Here is a 23,817-nt window from a genome sequence, read left to right as displayed (position 1 = left end):
TAGAAGCTGCTGCGTGTTTTTATTCCATTTCATTCCAGTCGTTCCCAGTCTGCTCTTTTTTCCTCTGTGTTCTCCACACACACACACACACACACACACACACACACACACACAGATGTGTCCAGTCATCCATGTATCAGTTTACCATGAATTCTTGCATTTATTAGTTTTGTGTGTGTGTGTGTGCATGCGTGGTGTGTGTATGGTGTGTGTGCGTGTGTGTGTGTGTGTGCATGAGCACTCTACAAATCCGTCTCTTCCTGGGAACGAGGGTAAAGAAAGTCTGAACTCTGTGAAAACAAACAGAGCTCCGATGATGTGTGTGTCTGTATTTGGCGATTATGACCGAGAGGAAATATTTACTCAGTATAAACATCTTAGTTCTCCTCTTAATGAGACGGGCGCTTCTCCCGATGACACTGTAATCTGCTCTAAATATAACTGCAGTAATAACACTGCTAGCATTAGTTCCCGTCCTGCCGGAGACAGATCTGTGTGTGTTTGGATATCGACTTCCACGTGTGGAGCAAAAGGAGGATTTTCAAAATAAATGTCTGGGAGAGTCATCAAATCCTTCAGACTGTAGGACACACATGTTCGTAATCAGAGTGAAAAAAGCGTAAGAAAGAACAATGATAACAATGGTTTTGTTGCCAGGGGGGACATTTCATGAAATCTGTCTCATTTATATCGTTTGTCAGCTGATGAGTCGCGTTTGGCTCTCAGATCACTTGGAGCTCTTTCCTGCATTTAATGATGCTGTTTTATCCACTGAAAGTACAAACTTTATCTGGGCTTTCCCAGTCTGAACTGTCCTGAAACAGATCCTCTGGCCCTGATCACCAGCTCACAACATCCACATGCTGTCAGTTCAGTTGAGCTTCTGAGATTGAGCCGCTCTGTTTTTACTTTAAATGTTTAAACGCACAACGTCGTGGTCACACTTATTTAACATGGTGAAACTGTGCAGCATTAGCAGGTCGCATTTCTTTCCTCATCAGTCACTGATTGAATTAAATGATGTACAACCCTGAGAATAAAATGCCAGGACGAGTCAATGGTCCAGCTTCCTAGCATGTTAGCGGTTAGCTCGGCAGGTTTGGCTCTGTCCGAAGTTCAAAAATCCACCAAACGACACCTTAAGGTTTCAGTTCTGTTCCCTCGCTGAACTGAACATTCAGGCCGTCAAGCTGCTGAAAACCGGCGAGGAGACGAGACATGTTGATAAGAATGTTTCATCCTCTCTCGTGAAGTCAGGGCTTCACTAAATACAACTTTTAATGTGTTTCATTTCTCTGGACTGCCGTTGATTTGCCTGATAACTCATTCCATTACAATATGTTATTTACTAGTCTGACATACAGCAGATATACAGAAAACACAGGAAAGCTTTGTTTTCTGTTGGACTTTCATGTGCAGCCTAAACCCAAATCTGCTCCTTTGGTCTGTACACACAGAAACCAGAGGCCTGCAGGTGATTATATCTGGACCTGATTAGCTGGAGAACACGACGGGACCACAGTGTGGAGCCTTATACTCGTCCAAGTTCATTAAAAATTAACAACAATTGCACAGAAAATGAATATTTTATGTTTTTCTAAGGCAGGGGTTCATAAACGTCCTACTCAAAGGTCTGCCTCCGATTTGTGTTCAAGGTCAGAGATCTGGAACGATAACGGCATATTTAATCAGTTAATTAACATCACGTCTCTTGTGATTGGACCAGCGTGAAACTGAGATGCTTCGTTCGTCTTTAGTTCTGACTCAGACATTTTCTTACACAGGAAACAGGAAACAGTTTGTACGATTTAGGCGCCGATTGCAAATTCTACGCTTTAACAACAACACACTTTGTACATCGGTTAACATCGCCATGACAACGAAGTCAACATTCATCCTGGCACAGGCTCACTGTGAATAATCTCCAGCTGCACTGAGTATTCAGCATCACTAACAGGACGATACGGTACGATGGTAACTGCAAAAGCTCAGTGAAAAAACTGCATTTCCTGTGACTCCTTCCGCCACGTAAATGCTTTTACTGTGAAGCTGCAACAGCAGGAAGTGTGAAGGTTGCATCAGCAGTAACTTAATTGTTTCTAGGAACGTGGCCACAGGCACCTAGTTAGTACTACTGCGAATATATAAATATTGCAGTACTTTCATGACTGCGTTACCTCATTCAGTGACTGAACAGACTTTGATTTGGAAGCAGACAAAAGTTTTTTTGATGTTATTCTCACATGTATAATTCAGTCAGTAGTTTTTCCTGAAAAGGTCAGAAGCATAGATTCATATAGGTTTACATGGTCACGAGAAGGTGCGTGCCTTGGAGGGGGGGGGTCATTTGAAATGTGACATCAACACATTGTGTCCTGCCCAGCTGAGCCCACGGCTCCCCTCAGCGCTCCGTGTGAAGCGGAACGTTTCCCACAATGCACTTTGATAGCTTCCCCCGTCAGGAAACTCAATCCTGAGCTGTGGGAGTCTTGGTGCGCTGTGGAATTCCATTATGTTAGGCACACTGAGAGTGTGTGTGTGTGTGTGTGTGTGTGTGTGTGTGTGTGTGTGTGTGTGTGTGTGTCTAATCAGATTCCCTGTAGGTGAAATCACTGCTTGCTGTCAGGTGTTTCATCATTTCACTCTCTGGATATCAACAGTGTGAAATATCTGGCTCGATCCCATGACTCACATCTAACCTCTGAAAGCTCCAACACACACAGACACACACACACACGCACACACACACACTCTTCTGTTTATGAATCAGCTGGCAGTTTGGAGCGGTGTGTGACAGAAACCTCTCCTGTGTAAAGAGGCTCTTGAGGTGGAGAAGCTAAACTAAACTGAGAGTTTGGACTGACTTCTTACACACACACACACACACACACACACACACACACACACACACAGTCTAAATTATTCTGATTGTTCAGTCGGACCTGGTTGGTGAACCTCAGCTTCTGAGTTTGTTCAGTGAAGTAAAACAACACAAATGTCCTTCAGTGATAAATAATAAGAACTATTTACTATAATCCAATAAAAAACACGTGAGGAAAAAGGAAACTGGATTTTTATTGGTTGTAACCAGCGACAAGCAACCTGGTGGAAGATGTTTATTCAGAAATCGTCCTTCCTGTTGAAATAGTTTCGTGCAGCGCAGCTGAAATCTGACATGACTCAGCCTGTAAAGCTCAGCAGGAGAGTTTGATGGGCTTCGTTCAACTTTCTCAGAGATCAGCAATGATTCGCTTCCTTCAACCAGGAAATCCCCTGAAGAAGAAGAGGCAGGTGCTCTCGAGTCCGCTGAGCTTTGAGGCAGGAGGAGTCACATGATGGACTCACACTGTTCAGCAGCGAGCTGCAGCTTACCGAGGTCACATGACGTCACACCTGTCCATCAGTTTCCCTCCGGAGCTGATCGAGCAGATTTCTGCTTTTTCACTAATAATGATTTCGTGTTTCGTCTTGATTTACGTCAAAGCAGGAAGCAGTTTGTCTTTACGTTGACAGGTCCGGATGGTGGACGGACGTCGCCTGCCATCACAAACCTGCCATTAATGTTCACCTTTTATTACCTGTAACCTTCCCCTCACCTTACAGATGCTGCAGGGTCATGGTGTCACTGAACGTACCCCAGGGTTTGAATGTCAGCGCTCTTGTCCGTCACTGTGGTTTCTGAACTGGACTTTCATCGTCTCAGCGTTCCTGCATCACAGCCTGAATCACAGGAGCTAAACCCAAACGTCGGAAATGTGATCGAAAGCATCTCGAGCTGCGTTTACGTGCATCGACTTGCAGGCGTGGAGACTGTCCTCTCAAGAAGAACTATTTCTTCATGCTCAGGCGACGTCGCCCTCTAGTGGCTGTATGGATTATTATTCTTGTCTGTTGGGGGCAAAGAAGGAAGTCATGTGACTTCGTCCACAGAGGGCTGGATGGATGGAAGACAAAGACGTGCCACTGAAACACAAGAGACTGCTGCTGGTTTCCCAGAACCACAACCAGATGTTTATTCCAGACATCAAAGGTCCCCGGACCTGAAAGAAGTCATTTCAACCCAACGTCTCTTTAACTGTTAGCAAGTACCCAACCAAACCTTTTGCATCGTGGCGTCCACCGATAGCGGACGCCACGATGTCCTTTTCCTGCCTGTTTTGAGGCCGTTCTGTCGAGTTCGGGGAACTCCGACACGCACTAAATAAGCTACATCACGAGTCGCTTTGGAGTCTTGAACCCTGAGCTCTGTGTGGGTTTGGGTTTCTTTACCACAGATCAACACTTAGTGGGTTTCCTGAGACTCTGAGCTGCATTTCCACTCCGCAGACCCACAAAGGAAACTCACGTCTCACCAGTTTGTGGTGGGCTGTGGTCTGCTCTGCAGGGCCGGTGGTGGGGGTTGTTTCGTAAGCTGTGGGATTTATCTCAACTGCCTCCTTTTTTATTGCCTAATTCCTAAATCCTCGTGCGGAGAAGTTGGCGAGGCTGCAGAGAGGAGAGACCCGGTCCAGATCCAACACAAAGACTCTTTTGTTTCTGTGGGACAGAAACCAGGAGAAAGTCAGAGTGATGGATGTCCACCAGCTAACTGTGTTTTCGAATGTGTGTGGGGGGGGAATATTTATATCTTTTTACTGAGAGTTAGCGGTCAGAGAGAATGTCCCGTACCCAGGAGGCTGAACGTTTGAAACCGTAAATCTCTGCAAAGGTTAACGTGAGACGCTGAAGTGCTGCTTGTTAAGAGTTACTCTGATAGAAGAGAGAGCTGCAGATCACAGAGGCAGTTAACAAAAGCAAAAGTGTTCACACCTCAACTTTGTTCAGTGCATGATCCCAAAAAATCCACTAAGAGCCACATTCCTGTCAGCACGTAACGTGACATGTCACCGCTTAGTGTGAAAGGTTCATATTTTCCAGTTTAAAGTCGTGTTTGTGTCCACATCTTGTCTCATACCAACGATCAGGATTAACAGATTCACAAATTTAGACTGAAATATCTCCACAAAGATCAGATGGATCGTCAAGAACTTGTGTCCCGACATTCTCGATGTCCAGAGGATGAACTCATTATTGGTCAGCAGCTCACATTTGTGTTCGAACTGAGATAAACACAAACATATTTTAGTCCAGTCCTTTCATTTCAAGTGCTGACAGGTCTGAGAGCTGCTAACTGGACCTAATCCACATCCCAAATCAGTCCAGGTCTGCAACCCCAGACTCCAGCCTGGCAGCCAGGCATGGACCAAAGCGGCTCACGCTGAATCCTCTGGTTCAGAACCCAGACCACTCCGCATTGAGCCGTCGTTTGGTTGCTTGGCCTGGTCTCTGGTCTGGTCTCTGGTCTGGTCTCTGGCCTGGTCTCTGGTCTGGTCTCTGGTCCGGTTGTGGTTGCGATCAGCTGATGGTGACACAGAGAGATGCTGCTTCCTGCCGACTGTGGCCACGTGTGAGGCTGCAGAGACGGTGCGGTGGAGTCAGTGGAGTCAGTGGATGGAGGAAACCGCTGACTCGTTGGCGGGCTCAGAGCTCAGTGAACTCAGTTCTTCTGCCTTCTTCTTCTTCAGTGGATTTATATCTTGAAGAGTTTTCGTGCTGTCAAGCTCTCCTGCTGACGGACAGCGTCAGAGCAGCTTGGATGAGAGGGTGAATGTTCCCCATGAATGGCAGCTTGACTGTGTCACATGACCACAGAGCACCTGGTCTCAGTGCTGAACCCTCAGGTAAAACAACACGTCAACGCTGAAGACTCTGGCCTTCCTCACCTCCAGCACTTAGCAGCTCTCTTCCTCCTCTCTCTGCTCCCTCGTTCCCTCTCTTTGCTTTTTCTTTCTGCTGTTGTCTGTCCCTGTTGGCTGAATGTTGACAGGACGGGGAGGAGTCCCCCTCCCTCCGTCAGTATGGTGGATGGCTTGCTGAACAGGCCTGCTGGCTCCTGGTGTCTCATTATGTCCTCACGTCTGTTGATATTTGCAAATATCAGCTATTAATCGATGTTATTTCATGTCAGCATTTGAAAGCTGCTTGTTTGGCGCTCATTCATCACGCTGAATAAACAGTTTATTAAATCGTAAACCTGCCTGCTCGTCCATTCGAAGCGTTGTGAACGTGCACACGTGTTGGCGACCGTCAACGGGAAGATCAGCATGAGGATTTACAGCGTTCAGTGAGAGACAGGAAGCATCTTCTCCGTCCTCTGCTGTCCTGACCCAGAAACAGGACCGAAGCAGTCTGAGCAGGTCCTGGCAGCCGTACAGGACGTCCCGCCCGCCTCCAGGTTTTGCTGGCTGTGCCGATCTGTCCCCTTTTGTCCGCTGACATTTTCACTCGGAGTCCTTCCTCCAGGCGATGGCTTCGCTCCTTTTGTCCGCGCTGCAGTTTTTCTTAACACTGAGACAACCGAGCCGTCCCCCCGAGCCTGAAATGGATTCGTCCTCGTCTTTCATTCCTCTCTGTTCTTCTCCCTCCTGTTTATGCAGATGAATAAAAGGCAAACAAGAGGACAAAAGATTCGCTGACAGCCGAGAACAAAGACAGAAATCTGTGTGTGTTGCTTAGAAAACTGCTGCTTTCACTCTCGCTGTGTCCTTCTTGGACTCCACCTGAAACTGGACCCGCTGAGGTCCGGGCCTTTCTGGAAGTTTCCATCAAACACCAGACTCTGAAGCAACACGGGCGTCATTTCCTGAATGACATCTCTTCATATGAAGCGTGTGTTCGTACTGTGGAGACGGTGAATTATCTTTATTTCCTTTCTTTAGTTTCTGAAGTTTTGCTGCACAGTCGTGTTCGAGTGAGAAGTTGGATGATTGGATGGAGTCCTACACCACCGCAGTATAACAGACGAGCACGAGATCGTATGAAAATGATCAGATCACAGTAATTTTACACGTATCAGGTGACGGACTCGTGTTGAAAGTCTAGTTTCGACCTGATGAGCGTAGCCTCAGTTAGCAGCCGCTAGCTGTGTCATGATTTCATGGCAGTTATGGTGACAAGTGTGTGCTTGTTTGGAAATGCAGGAACAAGTTTACCTTAAAGCAGGATTTGACTGGTTTTTGTTTCGTCTGGAAACGGTGAACAAGTCCAGAACTGATGTATCATGATGCTTCAGTGAAACAAAGCAACCAGTCATAGTTTACTTCTGACACCACTTCAACTGCCACTCAGTGATTTGCCAAACTTTAAGCGCCTCTGTTGATCGGCTCCTGAGTGAAGCCCTGTGGAAGTGCCTGAAACCTGCGTTCTCTCTAATGGCCAGCAGGAAGCGACTCCTCTGGCTGCAAGAAGACGTCTGATAGCGTGGAAGCTAAGAGCAACTGAGCCGACCCCTCACTTGATTTATTGCCTCGGCGATCAGTTTCCTGACGAGCTGCTGGTCCGAATCTCGAGGTCGAAGTCGTCTTCAGCGCGGCGTGATGTTCATTCTGTGAATTCTGGACTCGTTCACAGTAAAATAGACGATGAAGCTCGATGCGTCATGGTGTGGACGCCATCATCCTCAGTCAGGTCCAATCAGAAAAGAGGTGCAGCGATGTGAATCGTCCCCAGCTCCACCCACCCGGTCACTTCTGGCTCCAAAAAAAAAACAACCAACGAGTGACATCATGTCTCCGTGCGTGTTTATCATACAGCGTGCGTCCTGAGGATGAGGAGTTTTCATTGATGTGAGGCCGACCTGTGGATCTGAGACTGTTTAAAATGGATTTAATCACAGCTCCTCATCGATCGACTTTGTCTGGAACCTCAGTCTGCCGCCGTTCCAGGAATTCATGTAAACTCATTAAAACACATTTTACCAGATGCGTGCGTCGACTGATGTTTGGTTTGTTGACGCTCTGAACATTTTCGTGTCTTTCTGAGTTATTAGAGCGCAGCAGCGAGGCCTCGCTGACGGGCTGCCAGCTCTTTATTATTCATGTGATTCCTCGTATTGATTTCTCTTCGGCAATCAGACCTCTTTAGTTTGGGGGACGTTCTTTGGGGGATCACAGCCACTGGAGGGTTGTTGTGTTTCTGTTTTTCTGTGTTTCCTGAAGGCCTCTCTGTCCCTTCACGGTTTAATGCAGGAGACGAAAGAGGTGAAAAGAGGCTAAAAAGCTCCTTCATCTCATCTCATCTTCATCACAATGAGCCACTTCTTTCCTCACTCAGTCTTTTGTTCATATAAAAAATGGATGGAAGGATGAAAATGGTGTTTTGGTGCAGTGTGGTCGCTGTGACACGAGCAGTGATGGAACAGTCCGTAAATCTGTGCCGTGCAGGGGGGATTTAAGACATGGTCAACTTTTCAGAGTGTATATAAAGTTATTTTAGATGTATTTTATCTGGATTTAACAGAATATTGACAGCTGACAGCCTTTCGTCAGGGGACCAGCTCTTTCCTTTTTATTTCAGTTTGTTTCCTGTTTGCATTTGAAACGTTTCTGTTGATGTTTCAGGTTTTTGTTTGAGTTTCAGTGTTTGTCGGACTTCATGTTTGATTGCAGTTTTCCTCAATGTCTGCACCTCTTCTTGGACTTCTCCTAAAGTGAGACGCTGCCGTCTGCTCAGTTTGCTCCATTAATGTCCACAGCTGCATTTAGACCAAACTTCAAAGTTAAAAGTCGGAGGCTTGGAGGGGAACCTCTGAGAGCTCGCTGTGGTCAGGTCGTTAAGGTCTCGTTCTCTTTGTCCGTCTCCATGTTTCACCTGCTCCTCTTCTTCCTGTTCTTCCTCTCTTTACCAAAGAAAATATTTTGACTCTTTTGAACTTTCGGGCAGACTGAAGTGACGCCGTTACTTTGACAGACCTCTTGGATCACACCTGTCGGTCCACCTGTCGCAGGTAGAGGGGGGGTTTCACATCCTGCAGGCAGTTTGTGTGGTGAGGTGTGCACTCTGTTTCTCTCCGTATTGAACTGCAGAGATTCTTCTTTCATTGCATATTCAGTGTCTGCTCTGTGACATTCATTAACCTCGTCCTCACTCTGGTCTCTGTTTGCTGCGTTTGCTGCTCGCTGAGCTGCAGCTCAGTCCTCTGCAGCAACAACACAGCGGAAATAATATTAATTCTACTCAGCAAAAGCAAAATACCGACTAAATAAACTGCTGCTCTGCAGATGAGCTGAAGGTGAAGTCATTGTCCAGGTCACAGAATGTGTGTCCACACTTTAAAACGTCCACACTGACGGACATGTGCGGGGTCAGAAGGAGGTCAAGGGTTGTGAAGTAAAGGTTTGTTGGCCATGGAGCCAGAACTGAACTGGATCTGGATCCTGAAGGAGCTCATTCATAGTCACCGAGGTGCAACTGGCTGCCTCGTCGCTGCGTAGAGCACCTTCAGGATGCAATACTCAGTCTCCATCCACATACACAATGTTAGCATGTTAACGGTCTCCACTTTCAGTGCTACTTAGCAATGTTAGCATGCTAGCACCCTTACAAAGATAGTAAATGTGGTAAACATTATACCATTAGCATGCTAACATTAGCATTTTACAATTTTTAAAAAAATGTATTTACTAAATAAATCAAATGTTTCTTTGCATTGAACCTTTCGGTCGTCTGAGCTTTTCTAAACCCGTCAACACGGATTTTTAAGTGTCAACATTACGGTAAAGTGATCTTATGTTCACCTGAGGATTTCTGCTGTGTGCATTTATCCGTGCACTAACAGACAGATCATCAAACCCTCATTAGTCACAATCTAAATCCAGCCTGCAAAGAGAAACCAAAGCTTCTGTTTCTTTCAGAAGAAAGATTCATGAGCAGTTGCATTGTGGGAAATGTAGGATCTACTGTTTGTGGAGCGAGGGACGGATCGTTTCTGCCTCTGCTGCGTTGACGTCGTCTGAATCGTCCGTCCAGGACGACTTCGAGCTTTAAGAAAAATCCCAGATTTCACATGGAAACTAGAACAAAGAGGAGTTCTCATCAGCCTCCAGCAGCCTCGCTCACATTTTATCTCTTAGCTGATTCATTCGTTCCCGGCCCAGTGATCCATCATGTCTGGCTGAAGAAATAATTGGAATAGTTCCCACGAACTCTTTTGGCCCGCCTTACAGGAGCATCCGTCATTTGTCATCGTTTATCAGCAGACGAGGCTTTGAGCAGAAATAATCCATTTCGTTCTCGCTGATAAGTGATGAAATAATCGCTGCACTTCTCTGCAGGCGAGGCTGAAGACAGCGAGCTGCTCGGCCTGCTCGGCCTGCAGCCTCCGGCTCTCTGCGCCGGCTCCATGTGGAACAACCTGATTCCAGGAGGATGATGTGCTGCAGGAAGAAGCTGATGATGTGAGTCTGAAGTTTCACACCTGTGAGGATGAAAGAAATCTTCTCACGTCACCTTTTTATCCAAACTTCTGACTTCAGTGTTGCTTCACTCCAGTTCCCGCTGTTTACTCCTCCCTTTCCCTCCTGTGGCCAATCAGCCTGCACACCTGCAGCCCGTCCAATCATCGAGCTCCTGCAGAATATAAACCCTCCACATCAGTCGTCAGTCTGCAGCGTCGGCCTGCTCCACACCGTCCTGCACGCCTCCGTCTCCACGGCTCGCCGTCTTGTCAGTGAGTCTGGATCTGAACTGTGTCACAGTCCTGCTGTTTGTGAAACGAGCGCTAACGAGAACACAAACACTGCTGTTCTTCATGAGGCTGACTTCATCGTCACAGACAGAGAAGGCGAGCAGAGTCTTCCTCTCTTAACATTTCTTTCATGTTGTGAAGTCAGAACTTTGAAGTAAAAGTTTGACATTTATTCAAGCAGAGATTTGATGAGAAGATTGATCCCACGCTTACATCTGTAAACCAGCCGGTTAGCTTAGCTTAGCATAAAGACTGGGAGCAGCTAGCCTGGCTTTGTCCAAAGGTAACAGAATTCACATACCAGAATCTCTAAAGCTCACTGATTTACATTTTACATCTCATTTCTTTAATGTGAACAAAAAACTTTACCGGTTGCCAGGCAACCAGTGGGGACATGTGAATGATTGTTTATACTCTTTGTTTTTTGTTCTGATTAAACCAGTGAGGCATGATGAGCCAATCAGTGAGCTGTTGGGAGGCAGATTGTGCTACTTTAAGACAGAGCAAGGCTAGCCGTTTCCTCCGACCTCCAGTCTTAATGCTAAGCTAAGCTAACCGGCTGTTGGCAGTAACTTCATATTCAACTAGCTCTCCACAAGAGAACTTTCCCTTTAAGGCTTGTAAAGAAAGACTTGTAGAATGCGAGCGATCGATGTTTCAACTCGACCGTAAAGTGAGTCGAGGCTAAATCGTCACAGAGAGGTTTCTGTTTCTGTATTTTGACGGTTTGTTCAGCGTCACTGCTCGACGGGCCGAAGGTCACGAAGCCTCAGGACCAATCAGGAGCTGAGTTTGTCCGGTGTGAGTGCGTGTCTGCAGGTGGTTTAATCTGATGGGAGATGTCTCTGCTTCCTGCCGCCATCAGTCTGGAATGTGAAGACGGCTGCCGGCCAATGAGAGCATCAGATACCGCAGCATGTGGCTCACACACACGCACGCACACAGAAACTGTCACGTCTCTCAAAGTCCAGCTGAAATCATGTTTCGTCTTCGCTTTTGGAGCCTGTAGAGTTGATGCTGATTAATGCTAAGCCAGCGGGCGCCATCATCAGACCAGAACGTATGCTGCAAAGTAAAATATTCATTTGTTTGTTAGTTTTGTCCACATGAGACGGTTCTGCAGCTCATGATGTCCGTCCAGTTTCAGAGCTCAGTGTGGACACAGGAAGCGGTCCAGCTGGCTTTCTGATCGTCCCAGACCTGCGGGTAGTTTACACCTGAACGACAGCGAAGCCCCGTTTTAGCCGTGAAACAGATCTTTTCTGAAGCACCTCCTGCTGCTGAATATTAGAAACGGAGAGAATGAATAAGTTGTAAAATGCGGAGGCTGCCTGACGTCCTGCAGTCTGACGAATGTCCTCCACTTTTCTCTCGTGTCAGGAAGACGTAATGAATGTTTCCCACAGAAGCAGATTAATTAAAACGCCTGCAGGAAGCTGAACTCTGCTGCTGGAAGTGTGATTAATTAAGAAGAGCAGCAGATGAAAGTCGCCACCGGAGGCGATCCGCTGTGATAAAGCTGGATCAGAGGGTCCGCTCCTCTCAGGTTTAACCCTTCACACCAAACAGGAAGCAGCGTTTTACTGCCGGGCGTCAGCCTGGGCCTCGCTCCCGTATTGAAGACTTCACTGCTGTAATGTGCAGCGCTGTTAGTCCTGATGAGACACGAAGAAAAAAAAAAAAAGATTTTATATTACAAAAATTAAAGCAGTCAGGTGAAAACCTTGTATCTCCATTTCGGCATCCTGACACAGTTCTTTTCATCTGATTGGTGCAGCCTGATGGAGGCTGAGCAGCCTGACAGGACGCTGCCTGTAAACACAGCTCAGGGCAAAATAACAAGAACAACAACTGGAGCCCTGCAGGCAAATAAACAACACTCCAAATGAAAATAACTCCGGGTCAGAATAATGGCCGTCAGCTGTAGGCGGGACCACATGTGAGTCTTAACTCGTAGAAACCTCACAACCCAGCCAACAACAAACAAAGTGGTTGATCGACTGAGACTTGAAGCTGCTTCTGAAACTTCAGTCGCTTCTTCTGAGCTGTGTTAGCTTGAACTCGCAGAGTTCAGACGTTGTTTCCACCTCTGAGCTAAATCACACGTCCTGTGAGGGAGAAGAAGCTCCCAGGTGTTTCAGTTTCATTATGATAAGAAAACCTGCAGTGGGACAACACAGCAACAACTCAGCCCCCCCAGACACAAGAACAGAGCAGTGAGATGGAGGATCTGCAAACACAACAGGAAAATTCAACTTTAAGCCTTTTAAAACAAGTAGAAATATCTCGTCCAGAACACCAACAGTTAGCTGAAGAGCAGTGCAGCCGGCACATCTGTCTGCAGACAAACGACTGTTGATGTCCGGCAGGTGAACTCAGTGGTCCAGGTTCAGACACTGTCCCTTCAGACCTGCGAGACGAGAAAGCACGAAGACTCTGCTGTGGTAGGACGGGAACGCAGATCCACTTCACATCGTTTCAGTCATGAAGGTTTATGTTTCAGAACCTGAGTTTCGACCTCCCGTTTGTCCTCTGGGTCCAGCGTGGTGAAAGGAGACTCTGTCAGGTGAGCTGAAGCATGTGGAGCCCGAGGCGCTTAGTTTGACCTCTGACCTGCCGGGGTCAGGAGTCATCCCGCTTCGCTCTGTCTCCGGTTCCTAAAGGACGGCGGGAACCTCCAGGGGCCAGGGACGCTCGTCAGGTGAGTTTAAAGAGTTTGATTAGAAAACTTATAAAAGCATCAAATGAGTGTGTGTGACTCTGAGTGTGTGTGTGAGTGAGTGTGTGTGACTCTGAGTGTGTGTGTGAGTGTGTGTGTGTGACTCTGAGTGTGTGTGACTGTGAGGGTGTGTGAGTGAGTGTGTGTGTGTGACTCTGAGTGTGTGTGACTCTGAGTGTGTGTGAGTGTGTGTGTGTGACCCTGAGTGTGTGTGAGTGTGTGTGAGTGAGTGTGTGTGTGTGACTGAGTGTGTGTGACTCTGAGTGTGTGTGAGTGAGTGTGTGTGAGTGAGTGTGTGTGAGCTGCTGCTGATGTTTCTGTCTCCTGCTGACTGATGACGAAATCCTTCATCACAGCTGTAAACTGCAAACAGCTCACAGCCTGTGAGTGTGTGTGTGTGTGTGTGTGTGTGTGTGTGTGAGTGAGTGTGTGACTCTGAGTGTGTGTGTGTGAGTGTGTGACTCTGAGTGTGTGTGTGTGAGTGTGTTTGTGTGAGAGAGTGAGTGTGTGATTATGTCACTTTGTATGTGCAAGTGTGTGCATGAGTGTGACTCTGAGTGTGTGTGTGTGTGTGATAGTTTCTGTGTGTGCATGTGTGTGTACACGTGTCCATCCGCGCTGCAGATGAAATGTTTGTCGTTGGAGACGTAAACATTCGTTGCAGGAAGGTTTCTGTTGTTGTTGAGTCTGAATTGATTTCTGCAGCTTCACTTCACTTCCCTGACAGCAGAACCTCTTCATCACTTCACACCTGAAACAGAGCAGGTGAAGAGCTGCTGAGGAAGAAACCCACCTGTCGTGTCTCACCTGCTTCATTTCCACCAGCAGAGCAGCACACTGACGTCACATCAGCTCGCTGCAGCTGAATCTAAACGTTACCACGAATACTGCACAGATCACACTTATTGATTTATACACTGTTAAAATGAAGCCATGCTGTGGACACACACACACATACACACATACACTCACACACACACACACACACACACACATTCAGATTCATGCAGGAGAAGCTGTTCTCACTTGGCTTCTTGGATCTGAAGACTTGAGACTCCGTCTGTTAGCTTCGTGCTAACAGCAGCACTGCAGCTCTTAAAGGTGCTTTGGCAGGACGCCTGTTTACAGACAGCAGGCTGGGACCTGGTTTGAGGTCTGAACCAGGACCTAAAATCTGCTCCCAACAGATCTTATTTATTCCAGTCAAAGCACCAAAAAGCAGACGTGACCGGCGTGGGATCAGCTCAGGTCTGAACATGTGAAACTGATCATGTGATCGGCGCAGAGGCCCGGGGGGGGGGGTCGCGTGGAGCGCCCGATAATAACTGCAGCTTCCGTTAAACCACTTTGTCCTCTGATGACTTCCAGAAAGATCCAAACCAGCAGGTCGAAGCCAGAGTCCTGTTTACCTCTTCTCACCAGATCCGACAAGATGATGACGATCACCGATGAGACGAAGATGCTGCTTTTTCGCCTGGGGGGCCTCTTCTGAGCCCCTCAGTCCTTCATACTGAGCTCAGAGACAAATCCAGATCTACAGAAATATGACCGTCACTGTTGACACTGCAGAAAACACGGAGTGAAAGTAAAACGTTAATATTTTATTTTGAAACATCAGCTGTTAGTGTTTCAGTGCTGTTACATTAAACTATATTTAAACAAGTTTTACTGTGTATTTTAAATGTATTTACAGTATAGTGGATAAATATTCTTAGTATATTTAGTGTATTTTCATTCATCTTTTTCATCTAATTCTTGAAAATATTTACAGTATAAATACTACATGTATACAAAAATACTTTATAGCATGATTATAATAAATGTACAGCAGCATAACATCTATATGTTTCTATATATATTGACATCTATTTACAGTTTGTTTTACATTACATCATACACAGATTTATGTATGTACAGATATACAGTATATTTACTTTTGCACACACACGCACACACACACACACACACACACACACACACACACAGTGGGCCTTTGAAGTCGGCTGCTCTGTGATCAGAGAAGCAGCAACAACTGCAGCCAGATGGCAGGAAACTGATCACATGTTAGGAACACCTCATCACATGTCACCTGTGTGTGTGTGTGTGTGTGTGTGTGTGTGTGTGTGTGTGTGTGTGTGTGTGTGTGTGAAGGAATCTGAGGGCTCTGGTTTTGTGTTTCAGGGGACGAGGAAACCAGAGCTCTTCTGACATGATGTCGGCCGCCTGCTCAGACACGCTGAGATGTTAAAGGACGTCGCCTAAAATCTAAACTTTAACTTTTAACCTTTCTAGCCTTTAACTTAAGACAATCAGACTTTTCTAAACTTTAACTTAACTTTAAGCGTCCTCTCATCCTCAGCAGCTCTGCAGCAGTGTCCAGTCTGATGTGATTCTGGGTCCATGTGAATCCTGCTGTCCTCCAGGAGACTACAGGTCTGTCAAAGCTCACACCTTCATGCAGCAGAGACGTGACAGGAAGGCATTATGATAAGAAAGACAGATGATGGAGACCAGCTGAAGATCAGGAGCTTCTGGTTTGTCCAGGACTTCTGTGTCTTTGTCCTGTTTCTCCAGGTTCTGTTTCTTTTTAATAACGGAGAAGGAAACCAAGATCAACCTGGAAAACCAGGCGGAGTGTGCAGAAGACGTCTCGTGTGAACACTGCGAGTGTTTCTGGAGTTCAGATCCTGCAGAGGGAACGGCAGCTCCGACCCCCGCCCTCGCTCCTCTTCATCACGGCTCGGACACTTTATGGCTCCCGGTTCAGACTTAACACAGTGTGAAATTAGTTTCTGAAGAACAGGACCGACGTGCCGTTTTATCGCCTTTTATCCCATGTTCTTTAATTGAAGTGGAGCAGAGCAGCAGAGCTCGAGCTCATCGCTTGTTTCCAGAGTCAGACTGTGATCCAGCTGAAAACTCTGTGTTCTGTGCAGCGTTCTGTTGCATTACTTCCTGTTCTGATGTCCTGAGCACCACAAACTACATCACAGTCACGTATGTGCATGAGAGACGAAGTGTGTGTTGCTGCTTTTGACTGAACTGAAGCTTTACACTGAGGATTTTAAGAGATGCAGGTTTTGATGTTTTCGTCTCTTGTGCAACTCCTGATGTGATTGAGTGTTTATTGCGAGGAGGTGTGGCTCCCAGCAGACTTCTCCTCTCAGGGTCGATAAAAATCAGCTTCACTGGCTGCTGGAAACATGAAATATCAGGAATGAGATTTCCTGATTTCTACTTCAGCTCTCTTTTATTTCCACGGTTGCAGCGACTCAGATCTCTGATCACACTCAGAATGAATCTGATTCGTCAGCAGGACTCAGGTTGTTTATGTCACACAGACGTGCAGAGAGCGAATGAACCCGGAGGCGTCACATCAAACTGGCAGCCTCGCAGCTCGTCTCATCAGGACAAATCCTGCAGCTGGAGGTTTTTATACCTCCAGATATTTTACCTCCGCAGAGTGAGCCCTCCAAGCATCAAACACGTCTCTCATTAATCAGGTTTTCTGGCTGAAAGAAGCGAATAATGAACAAACATCATAAATCTTTAATGATCTCATCCTGAAGAATGAATTCATCTGTAATCTGACGACTTCCTGTTGGCAAACACGAAGAATTCCATCGACGGCGGCTGAACGTGTCTCCTCCTGCAGGACGGCGTGCGAGTTCGGACTGGAAAGAGATCTGACGGCGAGACGCACTGAGTGTTCAGTGTTTGCTCTCTGCTCATCGTGCTTGTTGGAAGAGGTGGAATCACACACACCTGATCAGAGGCCATGCTGGTCGAACAGCTGATCGTCTGTGGCGTTCCTGGTAGAAACCACACCGCCACTCAAGAAAAGCCCCAGATTACCTTCAGTTAAAACTCTTTAATGAGTCTTTCTTCCTCCAGTTTCTGCACATGGAAACTGTGGCTAACTGTTCATGGCAGGTCTGTGACGGGACCTGAACTTCATGATCCACCGCGGCCATTAGACTGAGACTGGGAACTCTACTTCCTGCACTGATGCTGGACGTGGATCATACAAATAGAGTGCAGACATTGGATGATGCTCCAGGTTTCAGGTGCAGCCCCTTCTTCAGACAGGAAACAGCACATGTACCTGTACGGGGGGGTCTTTTGCTTTTTGTGATCACATGACCGGTGTGCAGACTCCATGCTTCCATCCAGCACCTCGTCTGCTCTTCTCCCCGCTCATGAATCGTCCAGTAATGACGTACTTCCTGCTGTAGGGACACGACGAGTCTTTACACCATGCAATGCAACACACTGCATTGACCAATCCAACGCATGCACGCACTCAGTCTGAACAGGTTACTTAGTCTGAACTGAGGCTATAGATGAGGCGGTGCGAGCAGCTTCACCCTCGTGCAGGCGGAGGATAAAATGATTGCTGAGAGCTGTGCAGAGTCGTGGTGTCTCTGCAGTGTCTTCTGTTGGCGGCAGACGTTCTTCTCTGCGCTGAGAGAGCTTTTTTTTGCAGCGTGTGTCGTTATGGAAATAAAAACAGTGGCGAGACGCCAGGCTGGGTCGGACGGCGTGCCAGCAGAGCCGTGGAACACTTCCATGTGAATCGTTTCCATAAAACTGATGTGGTGACACCAGTCAGTCTGTCGTCGTGTCTCAGATTCTTTATGAAATGTCCAGGAAACAGTCGGAGTGGAATTAATGCACATCAGGGACACATCAGGACCTCGTGCACATTTCTGCACCAGTAACACGAGGCCTCAGCAGACGGAGCACACAAAAAACTCTGATTTGACAAACAAAATGTCATCACTCTGAACATACACACACACACGCACAGAGAATATGCAGACGTGTGCATTCATACACACAATTTGCATGATGACATCAGCACTTCCTCTGCTGTCTGCACAGAGCTTCACTCTGATGAAGACTTTCCTGTTAAAGGTTTCTAACTGGCTCACAACAGTCATCGTGTGTGGCTGTAATCTGGCTCCGGGCGTCCCCCCCCCCCGTCAGACGTCTTTCAGTCAGCAGGTTGACGACAGACGTTAGCGTAGCTGAAGCTGTGAGTTTGTTTCCCTGCATTTTCCAGTATCTCCAGTAAAGAACTTGCATCCAGCAAGTGGAGATAAACAGCTGGTGGAGCTGATCAGTCGGTGCCATTGAACCACCACAGAAGAAGAGGACACGTTTTTGTGAAGATTAGATAATAATCAATCATTAATAATCAATCTGTGTTTCCTGAAGTGTACCTGAGTCCAGGTATTAATCTCTTTATCCAATCATGTCGCTCCATCCTCGCTGTGAACCACTGAGCCTTTCAATCATGATGCTATCACCTGTTACCAATCAACCTGTTTACCTGTGGAATGATCCAAACAGGTGTTTTTGGAGCGTTCCACATCTTTCCCAGTCTTTAGCTGCTCCTGTCTCGACGTGTTTGAAACGTGTTGCTGCATCAGATTCAGAATCAGCAGATATTTACAGAAATCAATGAAGCTGATGAGCTCAGACAGTAAATATATTGACTTTGTGCTGTTTTCAGGTGAGTTTCTGTCAGAGAGGATCAGCAGGTGATCACATCCTGTTGTATTTATGAGTCTCAACATCTTTGGAATCAGGGTTGATCAAACATTTCATAATAAAAATTGTGCAGACAGTGCCGCTGATAGTTGATCAGTTTAACGTGGATGAACATGTTTTGTGTTTCCTCCTCTCACCTTTCACGGCTCACATCCGCCTGCAGAGTCTCACATCAGACCCTTCAGACGTCACTCCTCAGACTGTCACTCATCTTTCATCCACACGTCTCATTGTTTTGTAAAGAGAAGCTTTTGGTTGATGTTTTGAACCCTCAGTCCAGCTGGACGCCGGTCGTCTCTGACATGTTTTGTCTACCTTCAGCCTCCTGCTGCTGCTTCTCTGCTTCATCTCAGGTTTCTTCTTGATTTCTGCAGAAATGCTGAAACTTGATCTGGCCAGAGGCCGACGTCTGGAGGAGGAAGAATGATGAATATCGCTGCTGCGGGAGAAAAACCACAGAACTGAGATCCTGCAGGGTCGTTTCCTTCTTCTCTTCTAAATTTGGATTTGACAGTTTGGGTTCAGCTGGTTTCCTGATACTTTCAAAAACACATGAAAGAAATACAGACTTGTCTTCACTCCTGGCCAGGTGTTGTAGTGAAATAGCTCATTACCTCCTCATTCAGCTGAAGACGAGATGAGGAGCGTTTGATTCATCTAAACTCGTCACTGGCAGCGTTTTTAAATGTGGACGAGCAGCTGCTGAGCTCAGAAGCAGCTGGAGAAGACCTGAGACCTGATCCTGCTGAGACAGCGAGACAAGACTCTGTTTACACAGGAGGAACTGGAGAACAAGAAGAAACCCCCGGTGGTGTCAGCTGGTAATTGCATTGGTGTTTGAACCACAACAAAGATGGCAGCATCGAAAGAACCGGAGCTGTTTCCTTCCTGTTGGCTGCAGGCTGGCAGCATAAACCGATGCTACGCTACCGTTCGGTGCTGCGAGCCTGCTTTGCTGGTGTGTGTGAGGTGTGTGTTCACAGCAGTAACGTGTGTTGAAGCATGGAGGCTGAAGGTCGCTCGTCACAATGTGAGAGCGGAGCGGCGAAACTGTCGCGCCTCCTTTAACTTTTCCCGCCATCCGTCCAGCAGTCTGTGGGGTTTGATGACAAACACGCGGCAGCTGAAGGTCTGTGAGGACCGCTTTTATTATCCAGCTGAATTGCACATGACATCAAACACGATCTGGATTTAGTCTGTTTACACAAGCCTGGTCCTGGAGAGACCGTCCACAGACTGGACATCACAGTTCAGCTGACTCAGCGATATCACAGCACATGTGATCGGAAAAACCAACAGACCAGTGAACCAGTTTCCTTCAGTCGCACCGTTACAGTCGACTTTCATCCACATTTAAGACGTCGTAACGAACACGCGTCTGCTCAGGATGGAGCCGCCATGTTTAAAGCTCTTTCTGTTCTGGATGACTCGGCTGTTTGGGTTTGTTTTAAACTTCTGTCATTTTAGGTTGTTTTTTAAATCTCTGTCTCAGCTTGTGTGCATCACAAACATGTCTACCTTTCGATCATTAGAGGCTCCAGACAGCCACCATCAGCCGGCCAGCGTGAGGATCCACATCGCTGATATTTGCTGTCAGACTGTGCAGGTCTGAGCCCTGAATGTATTCTGACATTCAGCAGCATTAACTCACATAAACAGACTGAGCTCATATTCTGTCCCTGCAGGAGAACTGAGTGTCACTGCAGCAGCACTTCAACCAACGATAAGAGAAGAAGATTTCTGTGGATTTAAAGGCAGGAAGAGTCAAACGACACCCGATCTTCAAAGTCATTCATTTACTGATATAATTATCCATTAATACATTTACTACATCACGACATCTCATCTGCATCTGAGGTGTGTAAATCTCACTGAGACTAACTGGACTCAGAAATAAGAATAAAGTCAGAGAGGATCCACGAACACTGGACCTATAATGGACCCCTCTGACCACAAGACGTCAGGCTTCAATGAGCTCTCTCACTCCAGTCCTGGTCCGGATGTTTCCAGGATCACTGTGATGAAACAAGTGATTCTTTCCAGTCACAACACATTCAACACGTTTATCAAATACTTGAAATAACAGAAATCCAAACAGTCCCAAACAAAATCGACTGAGTCATAACCGTGAAGAAGTCCCAAAGAAAAACACCAAAGTCCGAGACCAGAGCACCACTGAGGACTGTGATCCAGTTCATCCCACAGCTGCTGGATGGGGCTGAGGTCAGGACTCTGTGAGACCAGTCCAGATGGACTACACCAGACTGGGAAACCGTTTATGGAGCTGCTTTGTTCACATTGTGATGATGAAAGACTGATGTCACTGTGTGCTGCAGCATTAAGAATCTCCTTCACTGGAACTTCAACAGACCAAAAGTACACATAGAGAGGGGCGTCCACATACTTTTGGCCATGTCATATATATTTATAGTTCCTGTTTGACCAGATATAATCCTGGATATGTGTCAGAGATGGTCTGTATTAGGTCTTCTGGTCTTTTGGGCCTGAAAACTGAGCCTCTGGTGGTCTTCATCTCCTCAAAGACCTCCCTCCTCTGCAGGAGGTCTCTGGTGGTCTTCACCTCCTCAGAAGTTCAGCGCCGTGTGGATGCGGCCTTTCCCCTCCCAGGCCCCTCCTCCTTCCCCTGAAGCCCCGCCCTCCTGGAGGAGGCGGGTGAGGATGTTGAGGAGACGCTGATGGACCCCCCGGCCCCGACCCGTCTCTCCTCCTCCACCTCCATCCTCCTCTCGCTCATCCACGCCTCCTTCTGTTTCGGAGCACTCCTGCACGGCTCGCTGCAGCTCCACCTGTTCAAAAACACAGGTGAAAAAAAAAAACTTTATTCAGGGTCGACTAACATGTTCAACCCACTTTTTTTTTTCCAGGTTGAAGAGAGATAAATTCAGATAAATAAATACATGAAGCTAAATGTCAATAAAAACTCAGTAAATAAAAGTGTAAACCTGCAGTGGGAGTCCTGCTTTGGCCCCGAGCAGCGTGGGAGAAAACCACGGCCGGAAGATCTTCTCACAAATCACCTGAAGAGAGGAAGAAAAACAAGAAGAGAGGAGTGAAGACGGCGAAAAAGAGGAGAGGAAGGAGGGAGAAAAGATAGGAAGAAGAGAGGAAAATTAGGGCAAACGAGGAAGAGGAGAAGCTGAGAAAGAAAGAAAATGAATCATATAGAAAAAGATTAAAAGAAGTGAAAAAGAAAAGGGATGAAAAGAAAGAAGAGGAGTCTGATGAAGTGAAGAGTGGAATGAACAGGAAAGAAGAGAGGAGATTAGAGATGACAGGAAAAGAGAAAAGCGAGGAAGAAGAAGATGAGAGGAAAGGAGGAGATGAAAAAGTTAAGTGAAAGAGAGGAAAGGGAGAAAGAGACAGGAGGGGTGAGGAGGGAAGGAAAGAGGAGGTGAGGATAGAGAAGGAGATGAGTGGAAAAAGGGGAAAGGAGGAAAAAGGAAAAGGCAAAGGAAGAGTGATTCTGAACAGGATGCTTTGTTTTCTACGTCGTTATGCAGATGACGCCTCGCTTTTCATTTTCAGACACATCAATCAGTACATCACACACACACACACACGCATGCATACACACACACAGGTATAAAGACAATGCCTCCTTTCTCTGAGGAGATGATTGACAGGCGGAGGGTCAGCACAGGTCATGCTCAGGAGACACCTGTGGAGCCTCAGATGGACCAATAGGACAGCAGCGTGTCATCGCCGTGTCATCGGCACCTTCTGTCCTGCGCCGGCGTTCAGTCGGCTCTTCACTCATCTTCACGTCTTTCTTCTCTTTTCTTCTCTTCTTCTTTGTTCTCCACTTCCTTTGTTCATAATCTAACCTTCTTTCCATCTTCTCCTTTTCCACTCGCCTCTTCTTCTCTCCAGTCGTCATCAATCTTTTCTCTCAGCTCCTTTTTGGATTCCTCTTTCTTTTGTTCTTTTGTTCTTTTCATCTTTGATTCTATTTGTTTTTTTCTTCATCTCCTCGCTTCTTATTTCCTCTTCATCTGTATTTCTCTTTAAGTATTTTAACTCCTCTTCATTTTTCATTTTTTAAACTAATCCCGTGGTGTTTTTTCTTCTCTCTTTAACTTCCCTTCATCCGTACTTTATATTTCTTTTTCCACATTCCTCTCTTCTCTCCTTTCCCCTCCCAGTTTTCTCATATTTATTTGCTTAATTTCTTCTTTTATTTCGTTTTCCAGCAGCCTGTCTTGACTTTATGGAAATGCTGCATCTGTCGTGTTTGTGCATCACATCCCGTCGTCACCTGAAGATAAACAGTTTCCCTCCGTCTCATATTCACACATTCTCCTCTGATGAATGCAGGCATCTCGTTTCATATGACACGTGATACGGGAGCCGGCGGGGTGATGAGAGTCTGTCCGCCCGTTGTCATGGTGATGACGGTGATGTCCGACTTGGCTCTTGTGTCTCAGACGTTTCGTCCTAGTCCGATGGAACGATGCTTCAAAAAGGCCTCAAGTTACTGTTGGTGTTTGTCTCAGAGTCTCATCTGAAGAGGCCAAATGTTCGCTCTACTTCTTCTCCTAATTATTATTTTTATTATTTAAACTCAGTAGGCGTCACAATATTGAGCAGTATTAATATTGTTAATCGTGTTCTGTGAAATAATTTTGAATGATCTGGAAGTCACAATAATAATTATAATGTTTTTTGTGTCTGTAAAGAGATTTACTGTCTGATGTGACATCATGTTGCTTTTAGAACTGCACTGATCAAAATGTAGTTAATCAATATTCAATATAATTAAATTACAATATAGTTTTAATTCCTCTTCTACTAATACTAATGAGTGAACCAATACTGAGAACTGCTGCTTTGAGAAAAGGAAAACAACTTATCATAATGTAAAAGTGTAAAATATAATTTTTAGATAAGATAAGAAAATATATAACTTTATTGATCCCACACCGGCGTAATTACATTACAGAGAGCAAAAACAGCAAGA

General features: G+C 46.3%; 1 protein-coding gene across 2 annotated transcripts in view; it reads right to left on the bottom strand.

Moving 5' to 3' along the window:
* Positions 1-20,635: 20,635 nt before the first annotated feature.
* Positions 20,636-23,817, bottom strand: part of dipk1c (divergent protein kinase domain 1C) — a 35,702-nt gene continuing 32,520 nt past the window's right edge. For both annotated transcript variants that reach the window (XM_041960996.1, XM_041960997.1), the window contains exons 8-9: positions 21,803-21,877; positions 20,636-21,646 (exon numbers count right to left, since the gene is read on the bottom strand). In XM_041960996.1, coding sequence (XP_041816930.1) covers positions 21,425-21,646; positions 21,803-21,877 — 297 coding nt within the window. In that variant the 3' untranslated portion in view covers positions 20,636-21,424. The remainder of the gene's footprint in view (positions 21,647-21,802; positions 21,878-23,817) is intronic.

Source organism: Chelmon rostratus, chromosome 20, assembly GCF_017976325.1.
Source record: "Chelmon rostratus isolate fCheRos1 chromosome 20, fCheRos1.pri, whole genome shotgun sequence".
NCBI classification, from domain to species: domain Eukaryota; kingdom Metazoa; phylum Chordata; class Actinopteri; order Chaetodontiformes; family Chaetodontidae; genus Chelmon; species Chelmon rostratus.
Note: the sequence above shows the minus strand (reverse complement) of the source record. Positions and strands in the feature narration are given on the sequence as shown.